Here is a 27,390-nt window from a genome sequence, read left to right as displayed (position 1 = left end):
GGAAGACATTTTGTTGCACTGATATTAACTCTTCTGCGTTAAGACAAACATATACTTCACACCACACAGGGGGCTGTGCCTGTCTTTCTTTACTTTCGTCTGTCTGTGCGTATTCTACAGCTGTATTTGCTTTGTTTGAGCTAGTCTTTATTGGTGGATGGAATTGATCTAAGTCTTTTTATGATAATAATCTACTTTACACCTTGAATTTTGTATTTTTGGCATAGTTCTTTAACCCCCTTTTTTTATTTGAGTTGTCTGCCTGCTTTGTTTTTAAATAATTTAAAGCTTAACGGGAAGCTGTCACATTACAGACTGCATTTAGCATTCCTACACAGCTTGGTGGTGTTCAGATTGTACTCATGTGACACCTTAGAGGTATCAGTTCTTAGGCCACAGATGACATCCATTCAGATTCCATCAACATTCAAACCTCTATCAGCCCAGAGCTGTATGAGCTGCATTACTGTCAACATGGAAAATTTGGGGTTGTGATAAATTACAGAGGGGGGGATTGGATGAGCAACCCTGGTTGAAATGCAGCATAAAATGGCTTTGCTTTGTTTGTGTGCAGTGTAATGCTGATCTGTGCTAAATGGCAAGATTGAGCTAATGGTCCAGGTAAGTGGTTCAGTGCTGATTGCTGTAAAGGGCCCCAGTGTTCTGGCAGCATCCCTCACCCTCCTCTGGGTTTGTGTTGCAGAAATGCGTACAACCATCAGCGGCACCCTGCTCTGTCTGATATCCCCTCAGTGATCCGACCTCCTCTGGCATGACTGCAGAGGTGTCGGGTTCATTGTCTTTACTTTAGAAAGCAGGGCTGTATTTCAGTTGGAAATATGCCACACCAACACACACTTCACCCTAATGCATGAAGTGTGGATGCTGACTCTGGGATTATTCTCAGAGAAAGCTGAGGTGTGTCTCTTTTATGACTTGTTCATTTTCCACCATCTCTCTCTGCAATCACATCAGTCTCTGCAGCCTCTCTTTTACAATGAAATCATGCAAGTTATCACGGGTGGAGAAACTGTGGAAGGTGAGTGCTAAATATTCTAAGGTTCATGTGTGCCCCCTGTTTGCATTTACCCTGTTAAGTTTTTTTTTTTTTTTTTTTTTAGCTTTTAATATTTCTTTATTTTTAATTATACTTTTTTAATATTAATCTGTCACTGGGCAGTTGAAGAGCATGTTAAAAGAAAATTGCAAACTATTGTGCCAGCGCTTGAGGAATTGACAGTGCTATTTCTTTATTTATTTAGCTTTCAGGTTCTGATGATATAATAAGTACTTTTAATGACAGCCCATATTGTAGTTGTTGACATCAGGATAATTTGCCACAAACACATAGTAGTTATATGTTAAAACCTGTCAGATGTTAAATTTAAGCACCAGACTGTCTTAAGGGATATTGATAAAGGGCAGCTTAGTATTATAAATGTATACTGATTACCATTAAAATATGAAATCTACTGTACATACAAAATAGGTGTACTGTATGTATAAAGTTCTCTTTTTCACCCTCTGTCTTGAGAATCTCAAGTTGCATCTTGTGAGATAAGAAGAATGAAATTGGACAAACAAGATCCAAGAAAGAAATACATTACCACACTTTCCATAAAGGAAAAAAAAACTGTGGTTAAGCAAAAGCTGCGCTGTAATGCCCAGAGTGTTTCATCACTCCCATTATGCATTATCAGCTGTTGTATTGGGGATTTGCTAAATTAAATCAATTTCACCCACTAAAATGTTATCAGAATGACAGATTTCTTACAAGCAATAAAGTTTTATTAAGAATAAAGCTCAGATAATGCTGAAATCTAACCCCTCCAAAGAATTGAACCTCCTTACATTTAAGGTGAGTTTGAGGGTCAGTGGAACATGTAAAAATAGTTTTACCAGAATTTAGCTGCTGCTGAAAAATGTATGCCAGCAGAGGTGATTAAAATATGTATTATTAGATAGAAATATGGATTTATTTAAAACATACACTACCGTTCAAAAATTTGGGGTCACTTTGCCATGGGACTTAATATGGAAGTGACCCCAAACTTTTGAACATTAGTGTATAGGTAAAAAACATAGGTGAAATATGTAGTTACATACAGTAGATCCATGTTCCAGGTACATCTTAATGTTCTACATTTTGTTCACTTCCCTAGAAATAAAAATAAAGACTCAATTGATGCAAAGATTCAGTCCAAGCATTAAAAGCATGTTACCAGTTGGGAATCAAGATTACTGATAAAATCCAAATATACATTTATTAAGGACGAATGAACAGTGGGAAAATATGCACCACACACATTTTTCAAACTATTTATATTGTGAAGCAGAGGCAGAAAAAAACCCAACAGAATTTACCATAAAACAAATCATTTTAACAAGAGAAGTTTTCTACTCTAATTTCATTTATTTAATATATTGGATTGTGTGCTGCACTGTGATGTGGTAGTTAGCAATTTTGCAACATTGCAAGACTTTTGCTTTTGCTTTTCCAAACATCAGCTGAGGCCTGTAGAGTTTGGCTTGTTCTATCTGGGCATATATAGATTCTCTAGGTGCTCCAGATTCCTCCCACACTTTAAAACATGCGTGTTTGGTTAACTGATGATTCTACGTTGATGGTGTTTGTCTGTGAAGGTCTTGGATTGATCGGATATAGTGACTGGATGGATGGATGGATGGATGGATGGATTGGTGGGTTAACTTTCATAGCATTTCTTCCTTGGTATGACATTCACTGTGATTTATTTTAGTTATGGAGCAAACAATGTTTTTGACAATCTAAAATCCATTTGTGAATAAAATAAAAATGGAAACTATGCTTGTGCATGTTCATAAAAATTGTGATGATTGTGATTCACAAAGAGAAATAAATGTTCACGGCTTGAACAATCTAGTGAAAAGAATGTTTCAAACAAGAGTAAAGACTATTTCTATCAGTACTAGAAGTCCTCTTGGTTTCCGTGTAATCAGGTAATAACAAAACCCTCAAACTGGAGGATAATAGGACCACTTCTTTAAACTTTTTCCAAAAATATTTGTGTTTGACTATTAGTTATAGTAAAAATTGGTCCAATATAACATATATGTGAGCAATAGATGATTTCTCATGAGCAGCTAAATGCTTTCAGTAATTGCTGATAATCGTACAAATCAGCTTTGAGTTTGAATCCATTTCTTTTAAGAAAACAGCTTTACCTGTGATTGGTTTCCTCACATGAACGTGTCATTTTAGGTCCTCCTATGACAATTCTATGAGATTATGATCAGGATTTGTTATTATGTTTATTCTTCTTTAATCTTTTGTGCAACAATGTTATGATATAACAAGGACTTATTGCGTTAGTGCACCATCCACTTTCTGTTTGACAAAAGACAGACGTTTAAAGATTTTCCTAAAGAAATGACTGCCATAATTCACAAATTATTTTCAGCTTAAGATACCGCTTTTTTAATGCTAAATTTAACATCAACATTAATAACTGGCAAAATCTCCTATGTGAATTACTCTGGAAAAAAAATGCCATACACCAACAGGGAAAATATTCCTTATATAATATAAATTCACATGGTTTCCATTTATGTTTTATTTTACTCTAACAAACTCTTAGGAACCCTTGCGCATTACAACCTCTATATCTAAAATATACACAGGGGGGTGGGGGGGGATTAGGGGGGTCATTTTAGATGATGATGGTTATTTTTATTATTAACCGTACAACGTACAAATAAAAGCAATAAAAGCAGCATAAAAAAGCAGCACAAGCAGAGACCCATCAGTCACACGCAGGCGTACATTCTGTTATTGCACTCATCCCTTAGAAAACATATTGCACATTATGTGTTTTTTAGTAACATGGCGACTGCAGCTGGTTTTGAATCTGTTTGTCCTGGTTTTTATTGTTCTGTAACGTCTGCTTGTCGGCAACAGTTCAAGCAGAGAGTGTCCAGGTTGTGAATTGTCCTTAAAGATAGTCTGTGCTTTTGTAAGACTATGGGAACTGTATAGTTTTTGTGTTTGGAGATGGCAGCCGACGATCTTTTGAGCCCTTTTAATGACCCTCTGGAGTGCTTTCCTCTGAGCTACTCTGCAGCTGCTGAACCACACACGAATACAATACATTAAGATGCTCTCAATGGAGCACTGATAGAAGGATACAAGCAGTCTCTGTGAAATTTTGTTCTTCCTTAATACCCTCAGGAAGTGCAGTCGCTGTCGTGCCTTTTTCAGCAGCTCAGAGGTGTGCGGTCTCCAAGTCAGGTCCTCCTCATTGTGGACCCCCAGGAAGCAGAAGTCCGCCACCCTCTCCACACAGCCCCCACCGATGTTCAGTGGCTACACACTGCTATTAATTGTATGCTTGTAATGTTTTGAGTTTGGTTTTGCATGGAGACATTGACTGACTGAGAACAGTTTTCCCAGGCTCTATCAGAAATTAAACTGAAGTTTATTTTAGTTCATTAATTAGTTTTTGCAGGGTTGTTTTTGTACTACAGCATAACTGGCTCTGAAATCTGATTGGTGTGTATCATACCAGTTGTTTATTAGACCATTTTTCCAATGAAAGGGAATATTTAATCATGTTCTTTAGCTATTAATTATGGATCAAGCACAGTCAGTTTGTTTTCTTCAGCATAGCTTGTGATTACAGCACACTTAAGAGAAACAGGGCAAAGGGCTTTCTGTAGAAGGCTGCTACGTAAGAGCTTCTAGACTTTGTTGATTTGAGAACGTGTACATAGCTTGTGGCAATCACTTGGTTACAGGGTAAAGTGGAGCTTGTTTAGTTACTACAGAAAGCTAAGATTATATTTCTAGTATTATAAACTTTTTTATCTGGAAGAAAGTAGCATGGGACTGTTTCTTTCAAATTATGCAGTAAAACATATCCTCTTGTCAACAAGCCCACTTGTACAGAAAGAGTAGCTTTGGTTCAATTCTATCTTCCCCTAAAGCCTAAACTTTTCACTGGTACTGATTAATGGAAGTGAGAAAGAACGGAAAACAATTGTGTGTTTTTGTGTTGGTACAAAAATCTCATGTGGCTCTGAAGCGCTAATGAAGAGAGAGACAGAGAGAATAATTAAACATAAATTAGATTAAATTTTTTTTTTGTTGGTCTGCTTGGATCTTTAGAGATGTGGAGTAGTCCGATGTTTAAAACCCTTTGAGACCACAATAAATGAATAACAATGAAGCACTATTTATGTTGATATTTCTAATCTGCTTTTAATCACTCCCATCTGTATTTCTACTACTCCATTCTTTAACAGAATTCAGCTCTGATATATTAATTATCATATCCTTAGATCCAGTATCCCCTTTGGCAAACTGATATTTTTTATTACACCTTTGACCTTTCTTTATTTGGCCATTTGTAACTTCCTGTTGAGAAACCCCATGTTGCTTCCAGCTCTTTATTTTATTGCTTTATTTCTTTCATTATCTCCAGGAAACTTATAGAACAGCTAAAAAGCAGCATAAACTTTTAGTTATTGTTCTTATTATAATCTTATGACCATCTACCAAGCCATTGATGAGAAAGAAACTAGTTCATGTGGCTCTGAAGTCTGATTAATGAGGACTGGATGAACACGTAATGCTTTAGAAATGCATACTGACTCACCATGCTTGTCCATATTTTCTGCTCATGCACTAGCAATTTTCTCTTCTTGGCTGACATAATTTTCTTCCTTTTTTGTTTTGTTATCTGACTCCTACCCTCATTAGATCTGTGCTTAGTGGCTGTTTGTTCAGTGTTTCCGATCCCATTTGCCTAAAGGTGTCTTTGGGGTTTTTGCAAATTACTGAAATAATAAAATAACAAAAATCAAACCACACATTAGATTGAATTAATGCGCAATGACGACTTTGATGATGATAACTGTCAATACACTTTTTTAATTTGATAGTTTAGGACAAAATAACAAAAGGAAGTCCACAAAGTAGATATCAGCTCAAAGAACTATTATTACTAAAAAACTATTTTTACTAAAAAGAAGTTCACTGCTTAGCTTTTTTTTTTTTTTTTGACATTAACTAAAGAAGGCAAGACGGTTGAGGATTGACACAGAAGCATGCAGGGAAGACCGAAGAGCTATTGGTCCTTTCACTTCATACTCCTCCCATTAATCCATTTAGTCACAGATGACGGGATTTTCATTTGGTAGAGTAAAGCAGACATCCATGAGACTCCAGCCCGGCACTACTGGCGGGCCCCACTGGGCAAGGCCTGCAAATTCTTCCATCCAGCCTTTTCATTTTAATTTATATACTTAATTTATATACTTTTAAAGTATTATTTAACAGTTATTTTTAAGGTGGTACTAAATGATCAAAAGTACAATCGGTTCCCATATGTGCTTATTTGCATTGAGAAAACTTATCTCACGAGATATTTGCAAGTTGCGTGTGTGTGTTTGTTTATTTAATTTATGTGTGCATGTAATCACCGAATCCCACGAAAACTTAAAGAACATAATGTGTTCTTGAAGTTATTGCGATATTTGGCACAAAGTCATTAACTAGTTTTAGTGAAGTAGTAACAGACTGATACCTAATGAGAATGGACATAAGAAAGCAATCCAATGATAACATGATGAAAGGAACATGTGTCAGATGTGACACAGCAAGAATCAACCACTTCCAGCAGTTTGGATGACTCCAGCAATGTGACGTAACCTAGCAAGATAGTAACCATAGCACCCACAGGTTCAGGTGTCCTGTCTTCTCCTCTTCCTCTGGAGGCATCGTCTGCAGCTGGATTAAACTCAGTCCGACTCGTCCTTACTAAGTGTAGAAAATCAGAATTACATGTTTAGTATGTCCATTTTTTTGTCTGTTGTAGATGTTTCCTGATGTTTTACCTGATGGGATGACGTTTCACTAAATTACCCAGGGTTAGTCTGACTGACCTACAGTTGCCTTTCTCTTAGATGAACTTATGTAAACTTAGTAACTTAATGAGTGTTCCACCACAGTCTGTGGCTGGGATGTGGAAGTTTGTTGAGTGGCTAGAGCCTGATGGAAACATCTGCTTTGTGCTGAGTGTTTATGTTGATTTGTGTAAACTTTGTTCCACCGATCATCGAACATCCGAACGTCGATCATATAATGTTGCTGTTTAGACAGTCTGTCATTTAATTCTAAAGTTTGATTATTGGTTGAAATGACTAGATTGACTTTGTTATTTATAAATCAAATGTTTTATTTTCTGTTAAATCTGTCCTGTTACAGCTGCTGGATCCGATTGTGTCGGCAAAAAACCTTTTTTATATTTTTTTAATATATATATTCTGCACCTGATCTGCTTCGACATGGGTCAAATATTGAATTATTAAACTGGAATTTGTCCTCTTATAAAGTCCAAACTCATTTGATAAATGGTGCCCGCCCAAAGCGATCAATGCCCGCCTTGATTCTCTGTCCTGGCGCCAGGACTGATGAGACTGGAGATTTATTCTTTTCCTTCACCATCTTCTTTATGGAAGAAAACCAGCTGAGAAACTTTTTAAATCTCTTTAAATGATTTAAATCTTTTTAAATTAAATTTTAAATCTCCCAATTATTTGCCAGAATTTTGATTTAAGATAATTCATTTACAAGAAATGCAAATAAAATAATTAAATACCACTTTTTAGGAACTGATACATGTCATATGACACATTTTAAGCATATGGGCAAAAATTGGTTTTATTATTCAATTCATCCACCCATTTTCCAAACGCACTTCATCCTGTTAAAGGACACTGGTGTCATCAGGGAAGCGATGCAAACTCCATACAGAAACTCCAGCTGTTGTTTCAAACTACGAACCCTCTTGAGGCAACAGTGCAAACAACCACACCACTGTGCAGTCCTTTAACACAATTTATTTTTATTAATAAAGCAATCATTCATTAAAAAAAAACACACCTAAAGGATTTTTAACATAGACAAATCTAACAAAATCCCTCTGAGCAACACTTGGCAACAGTACTTGCTCATAATAACATTGCTGGCTTTTGTTCAAACAAAAAAAACACTCACAAGATTAGCAGTTTGATCCTCACTGCTCTCTGTAGACAGAAAATTGATTTCATACAAAGTCTGGCATATTCTGAGATGAATTTTATAAATGCAGTTGAGGTGCAACAAGTGTCACAGGCTGAAGCGAACCTGAAAGAAACATTCGAATATTAACAGGAGACTCAAGATGTTAAACTGTAGTCAATCAAATTATCATATTTTTATTATTATTATTATTATTATTATTGTTATTGTTATTATTATTATTATTATTATTATTATTATTATTATTATTATTATTATTATTATTATCATTAATTTGAAAACCCTGTTAGGTTTTTAATGGGTCATTAAAGAAAATGTGCTGTAACAGTAATTTCAAGGTTCATTATGTTACCGTCTGCTTCTGTTTTACGGGTTTAAATTATCAAATGTTGAGAAGACATTCTTCTAATACTGTAGCAGCATGCAGAAACCTCATGTAACTTCTGCTAGAAGCCTTTATTTCAGCACCTTTCTTTCCAAGACTGCCTCCCTGAAGGGCCCAGTCTGCTTTGATTGATTCAAAATGGTGGAGTGTGAGGCAGCTGCTTGTTTTTTGTTTGAGGTATGCCAAACTAGCCACCAGGCAGACATTATGCAAATGTGTGTTTCAAGCAAACAAGGTGTTTTGACACTTCATAAGCAGAATCATATGTGAAAGAAAATACTGACTTTGTTGTGGATGCTGGGCTATGCAACTGCAGATATTTTGTATGCATGTATAATCTAAACTTAATATGATCTCTAAATCTATACAAGGTTTGATTTGCTACATAACTGGTTAGTTGGTGGTTTTGGGGACGCTCAATGTCAATGTCACTTAATGAATGTTGTTTCCAAAAATAAACCAGGCTGAAGGAAGAAACTTGCTTTAATTAAAGATATATCATGATGGTTATAGGTCTTCGATATTCCTGACTCTACAGTTCCCACACAGCTTCTGTCCTGTAACAAATGAAGCTTTGAAGATAGTTTCTATGACTAAATCTTCAACTGCAGATAGTATTATTTTGGGAACACAAGGGTCTGCAAGGTAGTAGCTAAGGGTCTCATCTTGACTCCCCAGATTTCTGAATTTATGAGGACTGAGCAAGTTTATTATGAAATAAAAAGTTCATACTGATGTAATAAAAGGAAAAAAAATTAAGATCTGGGTGTTTTATAAAAGGACCACAGAAATTAACTGAAAACTGAATAAGCTCCACATTATTGGGTCTTTACGTTATTTACAACCCGCTGTAGAACTGTTTCCCTCAGAGCTGATTACTCCAGGGCGCATTTTTTTCCTCAGAAGAGTCTAATTTTAGTCCCCGAGGCAGTGGTTTTTGTCAAACAGTGATTTAAATAGATTTTATTTCAGTAGGAGTTTAGAGGCATTTTCCTGTCAGTGTGCTCTGTGTGGTGTGTTGTTTATATGAGCTCATCTTTTCCTCTGGAGAAAATCTCAGATTAAGAGCTGTTCAGCTGTTGGAGAGCTCTAGGGTGTTGTTAGGGTTCACAAGAGGGAAATATTTCTGTTACTGCATATGAAAAATATGAAAATTATCTTAGGAGGACAAATAGCAGCACTGTACACTATACAGACTGCTGTCATGAACCTGAGACAAACATTAAAGGTAATGAAAAACTGCCTTAATACAAACTGTTTATTGAAGCTTTGAGGTAAAAATATAAGCTGAATACAAATCAAGAGATACACTCTCATAAGACTATAGCTTAAACAGCAGAGGAACGGGTAAAATTCATAGAAACCTAAAAATGAACATTTCTACTTTGACACTGATACAGTTTTTCATTAATTTTTATCTTTTTACCAAACAGAGAAGATAAAAACTACATATTTTGAGCTTGGATTTAATGCTAGTTACATTCACATTAGAGGTATTTTTCATGAGTTACAGCTCTTAAACCAGGTATGCCCAAGTTCAGTCCTCAAGATCTACTATCCTGGAACTTTTAGATGCAACCCTTCTCCAATACGCCTGAATCAAATGGCTCAATTCCCTCATCCACATGTCATTCAGCGCTGCAGACGCCTGGTAACGAGCCATTCATTTGATTCAGGTGTGTTGGGGAAGGGTTGCATCTAAAACTTGCAGGATAGTAGAGCTTGAGGACTGGACTTGGGCACCCCTGTCTTAAACCCTCAAAGCCCAATGCTGCCACCCACAGTCAAAATAGCTACTGTTATAAAATTGCTCTTGGTTTAAGTAAATGCATTTAGTTGTATGATCACATTTGCAGACTCTACCTTTATAATTTCTTCATTAGTTAAAAATAATGGATGGATGGATGGATGGATGGATGGATGGATGGATGGATGGATCGTCTTAAAAAGCCTGACTAATTGTGTAGCAGCATTCATTTTGATAGATGCAACTATGATCAACCTGATGTGACTGGAATATAAATTTAAAAGGTTTGATCTGAAGTGTACATCATCTTTAAAGATGTAGAGGCAGTGTAATATCTAGGGATTACTGATGATGTGTAAGAAGACATAAAACAGCCAGTGTTTGTAAGGATGTATGCCTGCTCTGATTAAGTCAGATGTAGGAAACAGTAAACATGAGCAATGGCCTAAAATATGGTGTGAAAGTTTTTGTAGATAAAAGAGGGAGGAATGTTCTGAACCTGTGAGTAAAAGGTTTCTACACATTTAATAACCTTAGCTTCTAATGTGTGTTTAGTGTTTAGTGCTCGATTTGAATATACAGTCATGGACAAAATTGTTGGTACCCTTCGGTTAATGAAAGAAAATATCACAATGGTCACAGAAATAACTTGAATCTCACAAAAGTAATAATAAATAAAAATTCTATGAAATTTAACCAATGAAAGTCAGACATTGCTTTTCAACCATGTTTCAACAGAATTATTTAAAAAAATAAACTCATGAAACAGGCCTGGACAAAAATGATGGTACCCCTACAAAAGACTGAAAATAATGTGACCAAAGGGACGTGTTAATCCAAGGTGTGTCCACTAATTAGCATTACAGGTGTCTACGATCTTGTAACCAGTCAATGGGCCTATATATAGGCTACAGGTAGTCACTGTGCTGTTTGGTGACATGGTGTGTACCACACTCAATATGGACCAGAGGAAGCAAAGGAAAGAGTTGTCTCAGGAGATTAGAAAGAAAATTATAGATAAGCATGTTAAAGGTAAAGGCTATAAGACCATCTCCAAGCAGCTTGATGTTCCTGTGACTACAGTTGCACATATTATTCAGAAATTTAAGATCCATGGGACTGTAGCCAACCTCCCTGGACGTGGCCGCAGGAGGAAAACTGATGACAAATCAAACAGACGGATAATACGAACGGTAACAAAAGAGCCCAGAAAAACTTTTAAAGAGAATAAAGGTCAACTTCAAGCTCAAGGAACATCAGTGTCAGATCGCACCATCCGTCGTCGTTTGAGCCAAAGTGGACTTAATGGGAGACGACCAAGGAGGACACCATTGTTGAAAACAAATCATAAAAAAGCCAAACTACATGTTGACAAGCCACAAAGCTTCTGGGAGAATGTCCTATGGACAGATGAGACAAAAATGGAACTTTTTGCCAAGGCTCATCAGCTCTATGTTTACAGATGGAAAAATGAAGCATATGAAGAAAAGAACACCGTCCCTACTTTGAAACATGGAGGAGGCTCTGTTATGTTCTGGGGCTGCTTTGCTGCATCTGGCACAAGGTGTCTTGAATCTGTGCCGGTACAATGAAATCTCAAGACTATCAAGAGATTCTAGAGAGAAATGTGCTGGCCAGTGTCAGAAAGTTTGGTCTCAGTCGCAGGTTATGGGTCTTGCAACAGGACAATGACCCAAAACACAGCTAAAATCACCCAAGAATGGCTAAGAACGAAACATTGGACTATTCTAAAGTGGCCTTCTATGAGCCCTGACCTAAATCGTATTGAGCATCTTTGGGAGGAGCTGAAACATGCCGTCTGGAAAAGGCTCCCTTCAAACCTGAGACAACTGGAGCAGTTTGCTTATGAGGAGTGGACCAAAATACCGGCTGAGAGGTGCAGAAGTCTCACTGACAGTTACATGAATTGTTTGATTGCAGTGATTGCCTCAAAAGGTTGTGCAACAAAATATTAAGTTAAGGGTACCATCATTTTTGTCCAGGCCTGTTTCATGAGTTTATTTTTTTAAATAATTCTGTTGAAACATGGTTGAAAAGCAGTGCCTGATTTTCATTGGTTAAATTTCATAGAATTTTTATTTATTATTACTTTTGTCAGATTCAAGTTATTTCTGTGACCATTGTGATATTTTCTTTCATTAACCGAAGGGTACCAACAATTTTGTCCATGACTGTAAATGACCTCAAATTAAAGGTACAACTCTCCACCTAAAGCACACATTCATTATAGTACAAAAATGGGACTCAGATATTCAATGCAATTTCAATTCAATGTTTAGTACAGACTCAAGATAGAAGAGCTATAGTTTAAAACATACACCATATACATCTTAAAATAAATATTAATCAGTCACCCACAAGAAGAAAACTGTACTAATGCCTCCACAACTGAGATAGGTGTCTTATGAATTGTTTGTTAGTCCCATGATAATTCGATTTTCTGAAGAACGAAAGGGGTAAATAAATTTAAACATTGTGTTTCAGAATACAGTCTGAAAAGCACAAACCCCAGCAGCCACAAACATTGTACTTGCTCTGCACCATCTCAGTTTCTTCAATAAATAAATGTCCACATCACCAGTCATTTGCTCTGTATTGAAGTGTCCAAGATATTTAACCTTATTGCATATACTCAGATTTTTCTCAGAAAAATTAAAATTGGGCATTTGTCCTGTTTGGTTCTACATATCATGTCACTCTTACAAGCATTATACTTAATATCATGTTCCACTCCATATGCAGAACAAATAGAAAGGAGCTACTGGGGGCCAGTGCTACTCGGACTGAAGACTGCAAGGTTGTCAGCATATATAATATAATTCACCAGCAAATTACCAACCATGCACTTACATTCAGGAGCCTTCATTTGCTTGGAAAGATCATTAGTTTATAAGTGAAAGAGAAAATAGGGGATAAAATTCCTTTAAATGTCACCATTACAAAATTATTATTATTATTATTATTATTATTATTATTATTATTATTATTATTATTATTATTATTATTATTATTATTATTATTTGTTCTTTAGGGTGTATGTGTATCCAGACAATAGCAGATTAATTGTTTCCCCTGGAAAGTCTTTTCTTGGTAAAAGCCCAACAATTAGTCTGATTAAAGACTGGAGCACTTGTTAATTACCTCCTTGTAATGTCCAGACAGTGAGAAACTGCCTCTGTTTACAGTTTGAAAATTTCTCTGCTTTTTATAGGGGACTTGTGTTTCCTCTGAGCTGGATCGATGACCTGAAAGAAGAGTAATGATTAGATGCTTCCCACTGAACATCTCTTTGCTTAACCTGTGATTTGCTGCCACAGCATAGCAGAGAGGGAGAAATCCAAATGACCACACCTATTCTGAATGAAGCAGGTCGAACCAGGAGACATCAAGGCAGTCCAGGGGATGAAGGGGTCATGACTGATGTCTGAGCTGGTCGAGCTAACAGCAGGCAGCATGGCTGAGAGGGAATAGCTTGTTCCTATATCAGCAGACTTTGTTGATTGATATGATTTTACCAGCAATGTGACCTATGAACAATCAGAATGTCGTACATGCTGGTTTTAATTTATAAATTTCTTTTGCATGTTTTAGTATAAGTTTTTATACCACTTGATGGTGAGGTGCCTCAGCCTCAAAGAGTTTTATTGGGATCAGAAGTTGAAACAAAAGCCAAAGAAACAGCCAAGATACCTCAAGCCCTCAGCACACATACCTCATTCCACATAGATAAGTTAGATAAAGTATTTGACATTAATTGTTATATTATTATGCTGTCCTTTCTTTCTCCTGAGTATATTGCTAAAACAATTATTTTAAAGAGTTGCAGATCTTCAAAATGTAGTATTTTTTCTCTTCACACCAGCCCCATGAGTTAGTCTGCTTGCCTCTTGCTGAATTTGTCTCAAGGCTGTTCCAGCATTCTCTGGAAAAGAAAACCTTACCACCTTCATCTGAGTGTCTTGACACTTGCTCTTATAGAGTTTAGGTATTGATTTTAAATAAAAGGCTTTGCATTATTAGACTTTTACATATAAAACGCTGACATGCAGAATCCAAATATGAGACACAGTGGAGCCTGATCCTGGAGCACCTCACATTATTTTGACAGCTGTTGTGTTGACTGAGATGACCAGTCACTTTCTGTCCATATCTGTCATATCTGACATTTCTTTTCACTTATTTTCTCTTTACTGTTCACATCAGCATGCCTGTAGAAAAGTGTCTGTTATTCTGACAGATCTCCATGTCCAAGCAGTCCTTGCAGAGTCACGTGACTGCAGTACACTACTTCCACTGTATGGTAGGTGATGTCATTGCCAGGTAGTTGGCGTTGCAATTGCACCAGCTCGAACAAATGGACACCCTCAAAACAGCCAATTTGTGAGCCTCTAAAAATGCTGTATAAAACTAGAAAATCATAGATTTCTTTTACGAACAAGCTCGCCATAACAACATAATTATTGATAACAACTTGCTGCTGTTTACACTAGAAACTTTACAGACTAAAAAATACATTATAAATAATTTTAACAAAGACAATAATGGACTACAAGTGGTAGTGGGCGCTACCATCTTTAAATCTGGAATCTTGGGGACCGTTCAGAGAAACAAGATCACGTAGTCATTTCCAGCAAAAATTCCTCAGAATTAAGAGTTCAGAGGACAACTGGAACTGGGAATGGGTGATACCAAAATTTACAATGCCATTAGTATATGGTTCTTTTTCGTTGATACCAACACCAATACTGATATCAGTGATATCAATTCCCTTTTCTCCCTAAAAGAAAATCACAGTTGTAAAGTGTGCATTTATATTTGTATTTGAAGGGCCAAATTAAATATAAATAAACTCAAATACAAGAAGATATTTGAAAGAAATGCTTTTAAAATGATAATAAATTATACTGATGAGTAAATTTAACATAAATTAATTAAACATAAACAAACAAATAATTCTTTTTAAATGGTAAGGTAATTACACTACAGGTTAATGTAAGATTATTCAAATTCATCAAATGGAAAATAAAAAATATAGTCTAGTAGTGACATGATAAATATATTATAAAACATAATGCCCTGCATTAAACCAGTAAAATTTTAAAACCAAACCTCATCATCACTAACAGAAGCAACATCATCATGACACCATGACATCTGATAGGCTACGATAATCATGTGACACAGAAGGAATACGCTGTGGCTGGGCTTCAGACGATATTTTATTGCCTAAAACTCACAGAAGTGAAAACACATGGCATGTCTTGTGTTTGGTGAGTGGTATCTCAAAATTCAAAAAAGTATCAGAACCGATATTTTGACTGGTTGATATTGAAGTATCGACTTCAGAGTATCAATACACCCATCCCTAACTGTAACACAACATAACACCACTTTATAGCAGTGAGTGTGCAGGAGCTAGTTAACTAACAATGTTCAAGCTTGGCTCATTGAAACTGGTGTGCATCACATGAATAAACCAAACCATAATCACTTTTATGCGGAATGGTGAATAAACCACTATATATATATATATAATTTAGTCTCTGTATATGAGTCTCCTTCTGACAGAGGGCACTGCAGCAGCACATTCCACCAGCTACAAGATGCACACAATTTTTACAAAGCCTTTAAAATGAGTTGCACTAAACTTACTGTATCTTAGTTTTTATTGTTTAATCTCTTTACCTTTAGCTACTTGGTTATTCTGTTCAGAAATGGTCCAGATTATCTTCTTATTATTCATTATATATTGATTAGATTGAGAGTCTTTTGTTCCAGGAGGGTAGGATTTTAGCCACAAACCTGTGCTTTTTTAGTTAAGCTGTCAATGATAATCCATCAGATGATGAATGAATGTGGGAGACTGTATTGATTTACTATCTGACAACACACAATCTTAAAGTGGAAGCCGGGAAAATTCCAATAAAAACCAAACAGCCTGGGACTTTGACTGCTTACACAACAGGTTATTGAAGCATTAGAACAGATGCCAAGAACTAATTTCTTATATAAAAACTTATGTATTCTCTGTTTGTGAGTCAAGTTGAACCAGAGGACTCATTTATCAAACTGTGCGTAACAAAGCAAACTACAGGTGGCGTCTGCAGCACAAAAAGAAAACGCCTTGCCACGCCCTGGTGGTGGCTATAAATGTTTAGGTGGAAGCCTATGATACATATTCATCACATCATTTGCATGATGACTCGGAGGCAAAAAGAGTTATGAAGTTGAATTTTTTGGGGTGTGAGACAGAGATCCTGATGGACCTGATGGATTGGCAAATGTAAAAGTGTTTAATTGGTGGGCACGGCATGGGCAGGTGGCAGATGTTGTCATCGCAGTGTCAGAAGGCAAGATATGCCTAAGGCATTGGAATGTGCGACTGAACATCTCAGTTGGTAGAGCATCGGTCTGCCATGTGGGAGATTAAAGTTCGAATCCCACAGGGGTGAAACATGAAATCTTTCACTTAGGGCCTTAGAAAAGACACTACACCCCACAGTAAATTATTTTAGAGAAAAGCATCTGCTAAATGACAGTAATGTAGTCTTTTGTTTTAATGTATGAAATAAATATGTGCAGATACAGATTGGTAGCATTTTATTTAATGTTAAATAATATTTCTTTATAGTTCCTAGGTGTTCCAGGTAGGTCAGCAGTGCTGCAGCAAGAGGGTGAGACTAGAGAGTCCATGCAGCACCATAGCAGCCATGTCCTCTGAGGAAGTCCTGTAGGTGCAGAGGGTGTGTGTTTCATTAGCGTTGTATCACTTCTAGACCTCCAGCCTCTAATCTGCATCCCTCTATGCTGCAATGAATGACCAAAGCTCACTTTTCGTACTGACTGCTACATGCTGGCAGCAGACTGTCCACCTTATTGAGCTGGATTTATTTTACAACATGTAAGTTTTGTTTCACAATGACAGAACATATTGTAGTGGTTGAGGTTCTTATCAATATCATCTCCCTTTTTCTTGGAAATCCTGTTTTTTTTTTGTTTTTGCCCCCGAGCGTGCACTCTTAAAAGTATTAATATCGAATGTGCTTCTTAATATCGAATGTGCTTCTTTATTCATTTCTGCAAACAGCTTTAATATTTAACGTGGTGTGAAATTTGATAGTGGATTGTGCACAAATGTCTCACATTTCACATCATTTCCTTGATTTTATTGTGTACCGTTGGTTTCGCAATTTTCCGTTTTTCAAGATTATGTGCGTACGCCTGGGTCAGAGTTGCGTGGAGGTAGGAACATTTTCCTGTCAAATCCCGGTTTTTATTCCTACGCCAGCTTGATATATGAGGCCCCAGATGATTTGCGATAAGTTTGTCCACACATCATGACATAGTAATCTCACCATTCATGGATAGAAATTGTAAGATGGAAATATATCCCTAGCTTGTTGTTTTGTATCAGTCAGTGTACATAGGACTAAACAGAACCCACAAACGATGAATTGTAAACTATGTATTTTTAGCTCCTGACCCTTACAAGCGACAGTTAAGTAGTAAAATGCAAGAACTGTGTAAAACATTTTGCAGAATGGATGTCAAACTTGGGTCTCTTGCATGTGAGTTGGTGATATAATGCCACTATCCTTCTCCTTTTTACTTCCTTTTAATGTTTTGAGTCAAAATCACCAACACTGAATGTGTACACCATCGAGTGTTCACAAAGTTGACATTGTATCATGTACAGTGAGAAGTTGATTTCATCATGTAGCAAGATGGTAAAAACCAACATTTTCAGGTCATAAAACATCTCTGTATTTAGAAAAGGAAACTATTCATTAGGGTTACACAATAACCATAAAATTTATTAAAGCTTTTTTGAGACTGCAGCCTGTTGTGCTTTGGAAAAACATGTTCAAGTGTGAGAATGGTTTGTAAAGAAAGGTGATTCAGTTCTGTTCAGTTCAGTTCAATTCAGTTTAGTTCAGCTTTATTTGTCTAGTAGCAACATTTAATGAAAGTCATCTTAGAGCACTTTTAAAGATTCAGTCCGATTCATTCTAATTCATTGTAGTCCAATCATAATCCACCAATCTTTTATATGAACCTGATTAGTCAAATGTTCTGGCATAAGAGTGTCCACATGTGCACTTGGCAACAGGACACTCTAAGCCCCAGTTTGATGATCAACTTTGTAGTCGTATCATCTGACTTCTAGCCACATGTCTTGGACACTCGGGTGAAGAGAGGGGCGGAGCTGTCAACTAATCACCACCTGGTGGTGAGTTGGCTCAGATGATGGGGGAGGATGTCAGTCAGGCCTGGCAGACCCAAGCGTGTTGTGAGGGTCTGCTGGGAACGTCTGGCAGAGTCCATTGTCAGAAAGAGTTTAAACTCCCATCTCCGGCAGAGCTTCAACCATGTCTTAAGTGAGGGAACATTGAGTACGAGTGGGCTGTGTTCTGTGCCTCTATTGTTGAGGCAGCCAGCTGGAGCTGTGGCCGTAAGGTTGTCGGTGCCAATCATAGCGGTAATCCCCAAACTCGTTGGTGGACACCAGCAGTAAGGGATGCCGTCAAGCTGAAGAAGGAGTCCTATCAGGCCTTTTTTGGCCTGTAGGACTCCAGAGGCAGCTGATGGGTATCGGCAGGCTAAACAGGACGTGGCTAAGGCAAAAGCTTGGGTGTGGGAGGAGTTTGGAGAGACCGTGGAGAATGACTTCCAGACGGCTTTGTCCTTTGTCTTTGAGAAGGTTCTGGTCCACCATCCAGCGGCTCAGGAGGGGACAGCAATGCGCCATCAACACTGTGTACAGTGGGAATGGGGGCTGCTGACCTTCTCAATCCCACCAACACGTCTTCCAATGAGAAAGCAGAGTCTAGGGACACTGACATTGGCTCTCCTATCTATGGGGCTGAAGTCGCTGTGGTGGTTAAAAAGATCCTCAGTGGCAGCGCCCTGGGGTTGGATGAGGTCTCGCCAGAGTGCTTTAAGGCTCTGGATGCTGTAAGGGTGTCTTGGCTGACATGACCGTGTCCCCCAGTTACTCTTCTGGTTATATGGAGTACCAGACCCTCTTGTACGAGCTGTCCGGTCCCTGTACAACCGGTGTCAGAGCTTGGTCTGCATTAAATCAGCAGTAAATCAGAACCATTTCCAGTGAGGGCTGGACTCCACCAAGGCTGTCCTTTGTCTCCGATTCTGTTTATAACTTTTATGGACAGAATTTCTAGGTGCAGCTGAGGCGTTGTGAAGTGAGTGTGAAGAGGCTGGGATGGGAATCAGCACCTCCAAATCCGAGACTGTGGTTCTCAGTCAGAAAAGGATGGAGTGCTTTTTCCGGGTCGGGAATGAGCTCTTGCCCCAAGGCAAGGAGTTCATGTATCTTGGGGTCTTGTTCACTAATGAGGGAAGGATGGAGCGGGAGATCAACAGGTGGATTGGTGCACCGTCTGCAGTGATGCAGATTCTGCATTGGTCTGTCGTGGTGAAGAAGGAGCTGAGCCAAAGGCAAAGCTCTCAATTTACTGGTTAATCTACGTTCCCTCCCTCACCTATGGTCACGAGCTGTGGGTAGTGACCGAAAGAATGAGATCGCGAATACAAGCGGCCGAAATGAGTTTTCTTCGCAGGGTGGCCGGGCTCTCCCTTAGGGATAGGATAGGAAGCTCTGTGATCCAGGAGGGGCTCATCTGGCTCCTCTCGATGCGGAGGAGCATCGAGAGGAGTCAGATGAGGTGGCTTGGGTATCTGTCCAGGATGCCTCCGAATGCCTCCCTGGTGAAGTGTTCCGTGCATGTCTCATTAGGAGGAGGCCCCAGGGAAGACCCAGGACACGCTGGACGGACTACATCTCTCGGCTGGACTGGGAAAGCCTCAGGATCCCCTCAGATAAGCTGGTGAATATGGCTGAGGAGAGGGAAGTTTTAGTTTCCCTGCTTAGGTAGTTTCCCCCGCGACCCGACTCTGGATAAGCAGCTGAAAATGGGTTGATGGATGGAGATAAGTCAAACTGATGTTGATGTAAATGAACAGTGTTCATTTAGAGAAAACGTACAAGGAGGTGCTTACTGCATCACAGGATGTCCTCCAGCAGCCTAAACCTATGGCAGCGTAACTAATAAGATGGTTAAGGGTTCCCTATGCCAGCCCTAACTGTAAGCTTTCTCAAAAAAAGGAAAGTTTTAATCCTAATCTTAAAGGTAAAAATGTTATCTGCTTCCTGAACCCAGACTGGGAGCCGTTTTCATCAGAGAGGGATCTGATAACTGAAGGCTCTGCCTCTCATTCTTTTAGAGGCTCTACAAACCACACAGCCTGCAGTCTCAGAGCCTTGTGTGTGAGAAGATTTTTTTTATTTATTTTATTTTACTCTGGATTGAACAGGGAGCCAACAAAAGGCTAAAATTGAAGAAATATGATCTCTGCTGCTAATTCTTACCAAAACCCTCCTTTTCGACCAACTGGAGGCTTTTTATGGCATTTTTGGGGACAGCCCAAATACCAAGGTACTCCATTAGTTCAGTCTTGGAAAATAAATGTATGGTCTAATTTTTCTGCAATAGAAGGTTTCTAAGTTTGACGATATGATAAAGATGAAAAAAGTGGTCCTAGAAACTTGTTTTGTATAATATTTAATCAGCCCATATGCTCTTCAGGGTCATTATTTTTTTTATCATAACATGTAATATTTGCATGTATATTATTGAGGTACAAATTCAACTTCATTATTAGCATATGATAAAGACCTGTAGAGGTAAAACTACTGTTGCTCAAAAGCAATGTTCCAAAACATTATCATTACACCAACAACCCCAAAACCATAACAAAGCTGGAATAGCCCTCTGAGAAATAGTTTGTGAAAGTCATAAGCTCTGCAAAGGTAGTATTCATGGCAGAGCATGTTTATTGTCTTGCATTAGTTTGGATAACTAGTGACAATGTTTGTGTTTCCCCTTCATGACCACAGCAGCAGCTTTTATATGAACAGGAAGGATAATGGTTTTCTGTCTGGCATTATTGGTTTTATATGTCACCTTCAGGCCTTCTGTGCTGCTGTATATATATATATATATATATATATATATATATATATATATATATATATATATATATATATATATATTTAATTAAAGACATATAGATAAATTGTAACATTAATTGTAAAATTGTAAAAGGCATTGTAAAATTAATTGTCGTCTAGGGATTATGATGTATTTTTCTCTTATTGATTTCTTGCAAACCAGGATGAAGATGTCAGACAAATAAAGATCACTGGGGGGAGCTAGTGTGCAGTTGAAGACTTCATTGGTAGTTACATAAAGGCATGAATCTTGGTCCACTTGAAAAAACAAACAAAAAAAAAACAACAACAACAATAACTTCAGTAAATTTTATATTCATTGTCTGGTCCTTTAGTAAAGGGCTGGGTTAGATAGGCTTCATTTGATAAGCAGACATACTGTACTTGCTAAAACAATTTACTCTGGCTGTTATTTAATGGGGAAATAATTGTTGCTAGGCACCTATATCTAATGTGATACCACATTTTGTACCACTTGCATACTCCAGTTTTCCAGAGTTTGACTCCACATGTGTGCATTTTGTACAGTGCTGCCTCTCAGATGGTCTCCCAGTAGTTTCCAACTGCCTTAAAATCTTTGTTCTAATTTTGCTTAGCTAATTGCCAACATTGAGCTTCTCTAACTGCTTCTCTGAGATTTAACCTCTCACTTAGCGACACAGGAAAGCGTGTTTGAATGAATGAAAACAGATGACAAAGAGAAGACAGAGGACTATCTCACATTTCAGGATTAAAGAGGTTTTCATCTCTTGTGTTAGTGGAGCTGTCCACAGCAGTAGTGCTGAAATGAGTCCTGGCAGTGAGTTGATCGCGCAACTCCCTCAGGCCATGTGTGGCATTATACACCAAATGTTGTGTTTGGTACAACATATAGCTTGTCAAGTTTTGAGTGGTTGTGCCACCAAAATGTGTTTCATCTGCAGCATTTTGAAACTCCACAGTATTTTCTTTTTTTTTACTGTTTCCTCTTTGATGACACTATAATGCTCAGTGACACCAGTTAGGTTAGGTCACAATATGCTGCCCATTATCTTTTTTGTGTATCTGTGTGTGTTAAGCACACTTCAGCACTCTGAGCCTCTGCAAGCCATGAAAATAGTGAGGGGCAAAGTTAGTTAATGTCGCTACCCTGATGTCACAAGAAGCATCCATCAGGAAGATGCTCTCCTGAGATGAACCACTCAGGGAGTGCCTCGGGCAGGCGAACACAGAGGACGAGGAAAAAGTAGAGAGGGAGGTAACACCCCTCAATGGGACATGCATCAGAATGAAGAAGAAGAAGAAAGAAGTTAATATCAAGGAATTCTATGAGTAATTTAAAAAAGGAAGAACAGCACAGAGTTTCCAATTGTTTCACTACAAGAAGAGAGAAGCAGCAAATCCAGAGGCAGAGGTCTTCTACTGCAGACAGAACCAAGATGCTGACTGAAACAGATATACAGCTCCAACAATTTTAGCTTCACTATGAATACTTTTGCTATTTTAATATGTTTGAGTTTGCTTTATTTAAATCAGGTAATTTGCAAATATATCTTAGAAAGAAGGCACCATCGCCTTCTCTAAAAAGACATTAATTTCCCTGCGAAGGTTCTGCTTTGTATATGCACTGAGGTAACGTTTCCTTCATACTGATACCAAACATACCCACCTCTGTGCCAGTGACTCATGTCATGGACTTTCTTTCTTATCTGCGATTGTTCAGTTCCTTTCCCTCCAACAGAGGTGGTTCAAAAGGCTAGGAGTGCTGCAGAGACTGAGCAAGACTTCTGAAGGAGCACTTTCTAGAGAGGGAGCACTTTGTGTGAGTGTGTGTGTTTATTTTTCCTGCAATTTTGAAAAAAAAATTTCACTCCACACCGACTTATAAAGACCTACTGCAAATTTTCAAACAAAATTTTCTGTTCCCATGGGCACAAATTGATTTTTAATGGACTAAGACTTAGTTTTAAGGTCAAATTGGGTGACTAGGTGCAGGGTTATGCATGAAATTGTGATGGTTAAGGTTAAGGTGAGGGGCCAGGGAAGGCACTGTGTCAATGAAGAGTCCCCACAGTCAATATGAACTAGACATGTGCATGTATGTGTGTGTGTGCAGCACAAATAAGCAGACAAGCTGTGCTAACAAGAATGTGGATTGTGTCTGCATGCTGATGTGACACAGTCTTGCCGTAAAAACAGTGTTTTAGAACAGGAACCATTTCTGCTCAATGTGGGAGGATGGAAACTGTGGAAAGCCAGGCCAGCAGCAATCCTTTGTTTTATTGGTGGACAATACTCAGCACTGACAATGTACTGGTGAAAATTGTTTTCATGTAGAGAAACACTGTGCATATGTTTTTTTTTATTTCTCTCTGACTCCCAAATCTGCAGTGTACAGAATATTGTCAGTCATGAATGTGTTCTAATTTTAGCAAGATAAGACTACAAATCCCAAATGCAAAAACTACGCTGACAACTGAAAGTAATTTGTTCATCTTGCATTGATTCCTTTTTCCATTTCCTGTGTAATGGGCTTGCCAGTAATGAATGCCCACAGCGATCTGATACTTACTGATAGGTCTCCATATTATTAGTTGATGTGAGTTTGGAGATGAGTTGTGGCAAGTGGACTCAAATAAGACAAAATATTTTCTGAAGTTGAGAGACAAACTTTAAGCTTTCCATAAAGAATTAGAGAAGGAAATAGACATGACAAAATATTTCAGTTTAGGCACTGCTAAAAAGTCCAGCCTGGGGCTTTGTAAATTAGTTTTTCTTTTTCTTTTTGCCATTACTTTTCTGTTTAGTCCTGTTTATTTTTAAGCAGTGCTTTGCTGCAAACGATTTTCAAAGATATTGATGGCAAAACCTCGACATTATTGTGATGTGAAATTAGTTTTTGCTGCTGAAAGGATTTCAAACTCCCCAGTGGATGAAAGGTGGGCTCAAACTTGCAATTTCTCTGAAGAAAGGCGACTTGCTATTAAATGGTTCAAATTCAAGAGAAAATTCTCAAAAAAAAAAAAAAAAAAAAAAAAAAAAGAAAAGAAAAGAAAAAAAATACGCATGAGTTTTGCAGCCCATTGCAGCTGTCAGTGATGACACTCAGAAAGGTACACTGAACCTCCCACATCTCGGCGCTCCACAGCTTTCAGCACATCAGCCGTGTCTCTCGCCCGCACCCACGGTCTCTTCATTATTTTAGCAAATCACAGGATCTCCTTGAACACTTTATGCGCCTCTCTCCCTATCTCTCCGTGCCTCGGTCTGCGCCCACCCCCGCTTCATTATTCTGCACCTGCAGGACGCGGACGTCTTTCCCTTTTCCTCCCTTCTTTATTTACCATCATGACTTCCACAAAAGACACAAACGGGCCGGGTAAAGTGTCTCAGCAGTACGATCAGGTAGGTCTTTAGACGAACTGTGCGCACAATGTTATCCTGTAATTTCGCTTTTAGTCTGTTCAGCGCTCGTTTTCTCTCATTAACTGCAAGCAGGAGCGTTGGCTCAAACAGTTAACAAGAGAAACCAAAAGACTAACACGAGCTGGTTTTTGTTTTAGCTCTTGTATTTTTTATTTTTCACCTTTAAAATTTTCCGTCTGGGGGTGTACCGTTTGAGTGTATGCACCACTTTTAAACTTCTGCATGAATGTTTCATCAACTCCTATTGTAACGTTAACCCACAAGTGGAGCCGCCATTCAATAACAAGCTATCAGTGGTGTCTTATCATAAACAATCAAAGATTTAAAAAAAAATCTGATATGTTGTAATGGACAGAAATCTAGTTTAGCACATTAAAAAAAAGTTCAATTAAGTAAATTGACAATAGTTCTGCTTCTTTATGAACTCAGTGAGTTTTCTGTGTTCTGTGTAAGGAATTAGAAATTTTTTTTTTTATGTTTTTATGTATATTTACCCAATGGGTGTCTGGATTCACACAATGTGGGGCTTCTGGTATTGATATTACAATTGAGGTGGAAAGGTGCTTCACAAAAATACAAAAATAAACTAATGCTGCTCATGAGTGAGAACATCTTGACAATAAATCTCATTGTGTAACAGCTGTCGATTGTTACCTTGCATTTGTAAAGGCTGGATTCTTCAGTACTGAGAGGGGAGGGTTCTCTATTATAATAACACAATGGGCAGAGAGAAAGGTGTGAGAAGGGTTTTATCAGTATAATTTTAATAACTTTAACAGCGTTCTGTTGTTTCATAATGCTCTTAACTTGGCTGGTTAAAGTTTGTCTTTCTCCTGCCCTGTAGTCAGCACCATTGAATATTTTAAGTGTCAAGTGTTTGCTTTTTGCATCTTATTAATTTATGAAAGACCTGCAGAGTCAACCGCAAAAGTTGCTGAGAAATCTTGGTGAAAGGGAGATGCACATGCTCATCTGCACATTGATGCAACACACATAATACAGTTATTAATCTGCACGAGCAGTATTTCACCATCATTGAAAAGTAATCATACATCTTCATATCTGACTGAACTCGGATGCTTTTTGTTTAGTGTTTATTAATATTTTTTAGCATGCACAATTTGTACAAACCACAGTATTTTCTGTTAGGTCAGGAGCTTTGAAAATACACTTCACCTTCACTGGCCTTGCTGGTTGGTAATATCACTTTCAGTGCATGTGCTAATGATACAGAGCAGAGACACAGAGAGGAAGATATAGCAAATGAAGGACAGAACAGGGAAGAGACACATCTGAGATGTGAACTCCAGCCTTCTGCAACAACATTGTTTCTGACGGTGGCCATAATGCAGGTTTTAATAAAGTAAAGCAATTTTCTAATTTTCTGTATCCTGTTTGAATATGAAGAATGTGTAAATCAAATTATTCACCTTTCAAATTATGACAGCATACTACATGGAAGTCATTATAGTCTCAGGAAGTGCATTTAGTTTATTTATCCAACAGACCATCACTGTCTCTGCACTTTGAGTGCTGCTGAAAGTGCAGAGACTCACATTTTTGCAGATCATGATGCTTTGAAGGCTATAACTAAAATTGCCACAACACAATGAATTGCTTTTGTGATACTTAGTTGTACAGCATTAGATCTTCTCAATTACTGTATGCAAGGCTTTTCAGAGTTGGTGTATTGTCTTGTTCAAGGTAGCTGTATTTTAAAGTGGCCCTCCAGACTGAGGGGATCAAAGGTGACATGCAAAAAAAAAAAAAAAAAAAAAAAAAAAAAGCTGTTGTCAAATGAATGAGGTTGGTACAACAGCTCACCCACCATTAAAAATGCTGTCATTTGATTCACTCACAGTTTTTCTGATATTTTTTCCTAAACTTTCATCACACTTGGTATTCACATAATTATCCTGACAGCATAATAGAGCTCTTATCTTTTCTGTACCTCAGAGTGGATTTAATTTTCAGCTACATTTTGAGGAATATATTGAGTATGAAAAAGAAAAGGTAGAGGAATGGCGAGGGACACTTTTAACTGATCTATTCTTCAGTGATTCAACTTCAGTCACGTTGTTGTGTGCTGCGCTTCCTCTGATGATTAAAAGATACCATGGCAGTTTTGTCCAGAGGCATACTATAATTTATATCCCCATCCTTCATCTTCCCTTTATCCTGTTCATAGACTGATGAAAACCCCCACAAATGGGAAAAAAAGAAAGACAAAATGCAAGTGGTGATTTTAAGTCGTCATTTAAAGGAATGCCAAAGTAATACAGGGTTTGTTATGATTGTTACACTTTTCTGGAGCACAAAGTTCATCTTTAATTGGGGAAAACAAGAATTCGGTGCACATGTTTTAGTTTGTTTTGGTTTCTTTGAATTACACAGGTTAACAAAATATGCCTACACCACAATATATTTAATATTTTTATTTGGGTCCTTAGCAAGTTGAATCTTGATGAGACTCTTTGGTAGCCATTAACAGGCTTCTGGCAGGATTCTGGTTTTATATTTGGCCACTCATTTTTATATATATTTGATACAGTTCTTAAATATTTGCTGGTTTCTGGAACTGATCTGATTTTAATGCCCAGTCAACATATTTTCTTTTGCAAAGTCTTTTCCAAAAAAGCTGCTTCATTGGTTCCAGACCCAGCTTTCTGAATTTTTGAGCACATTTTTTATCTTGGAACACTTTACTTTGTTAAAACATCCAGTTACACTAGCAATAAAAA

The 27,390-nt window shown here is 37.8% G+C and overlaps 1 protein-coding gene across 3 annotated transcripts in view; it reads left to right on the top strand.

The window, feature by feature from the left end:
• Window positions 1-27,390, top strand: part of LOC121644121 (dipeptidyl aminopeptidase-like protein 6) — a 92,054-nt gene that overhangs the window by 27,388 nt on the left and 37,276 nt on the right. The window contains exon 1 of one of the 3 annotated variants that reach the window (XM_041991845.1): window positions 24,365-24,628. The exons of the other annotated variants lie outside the window; for them this stretch is intronic. Coding sequence (XP_041847779.1) covers window positions 24,572-24,628 — 57 coding nt within the window. The 5' untranslated portion in view covers window positions 24,365-24,571. Of the gene's footprint in view, window positions 1-24,364; window positions 24,629-27,390 lie in introns of those variants that run through there. 3 annotated transcript variants of the gene reach the window in all.

Source organism: Melanotaenia boesemani, chromosome 8, assembly GCF_017639745.1.
Source record: "Melanotaenia boesemani isolate fMelBoe1 chromosome 8, fMelBoe1.pri, whole genome shotgun sequence".
Lineage (NCBI taxonomy): Eukaryota > Metazoa > Chordata > Actinopteri > Atheriniformes > Melanotaeniidae > Melanotaenia > Melanotaenia boesemani.
Note: the sequence above shows the minus strand (reverse complement) of the source record. Positions and strands in the feature narration are given on the sequence as shown.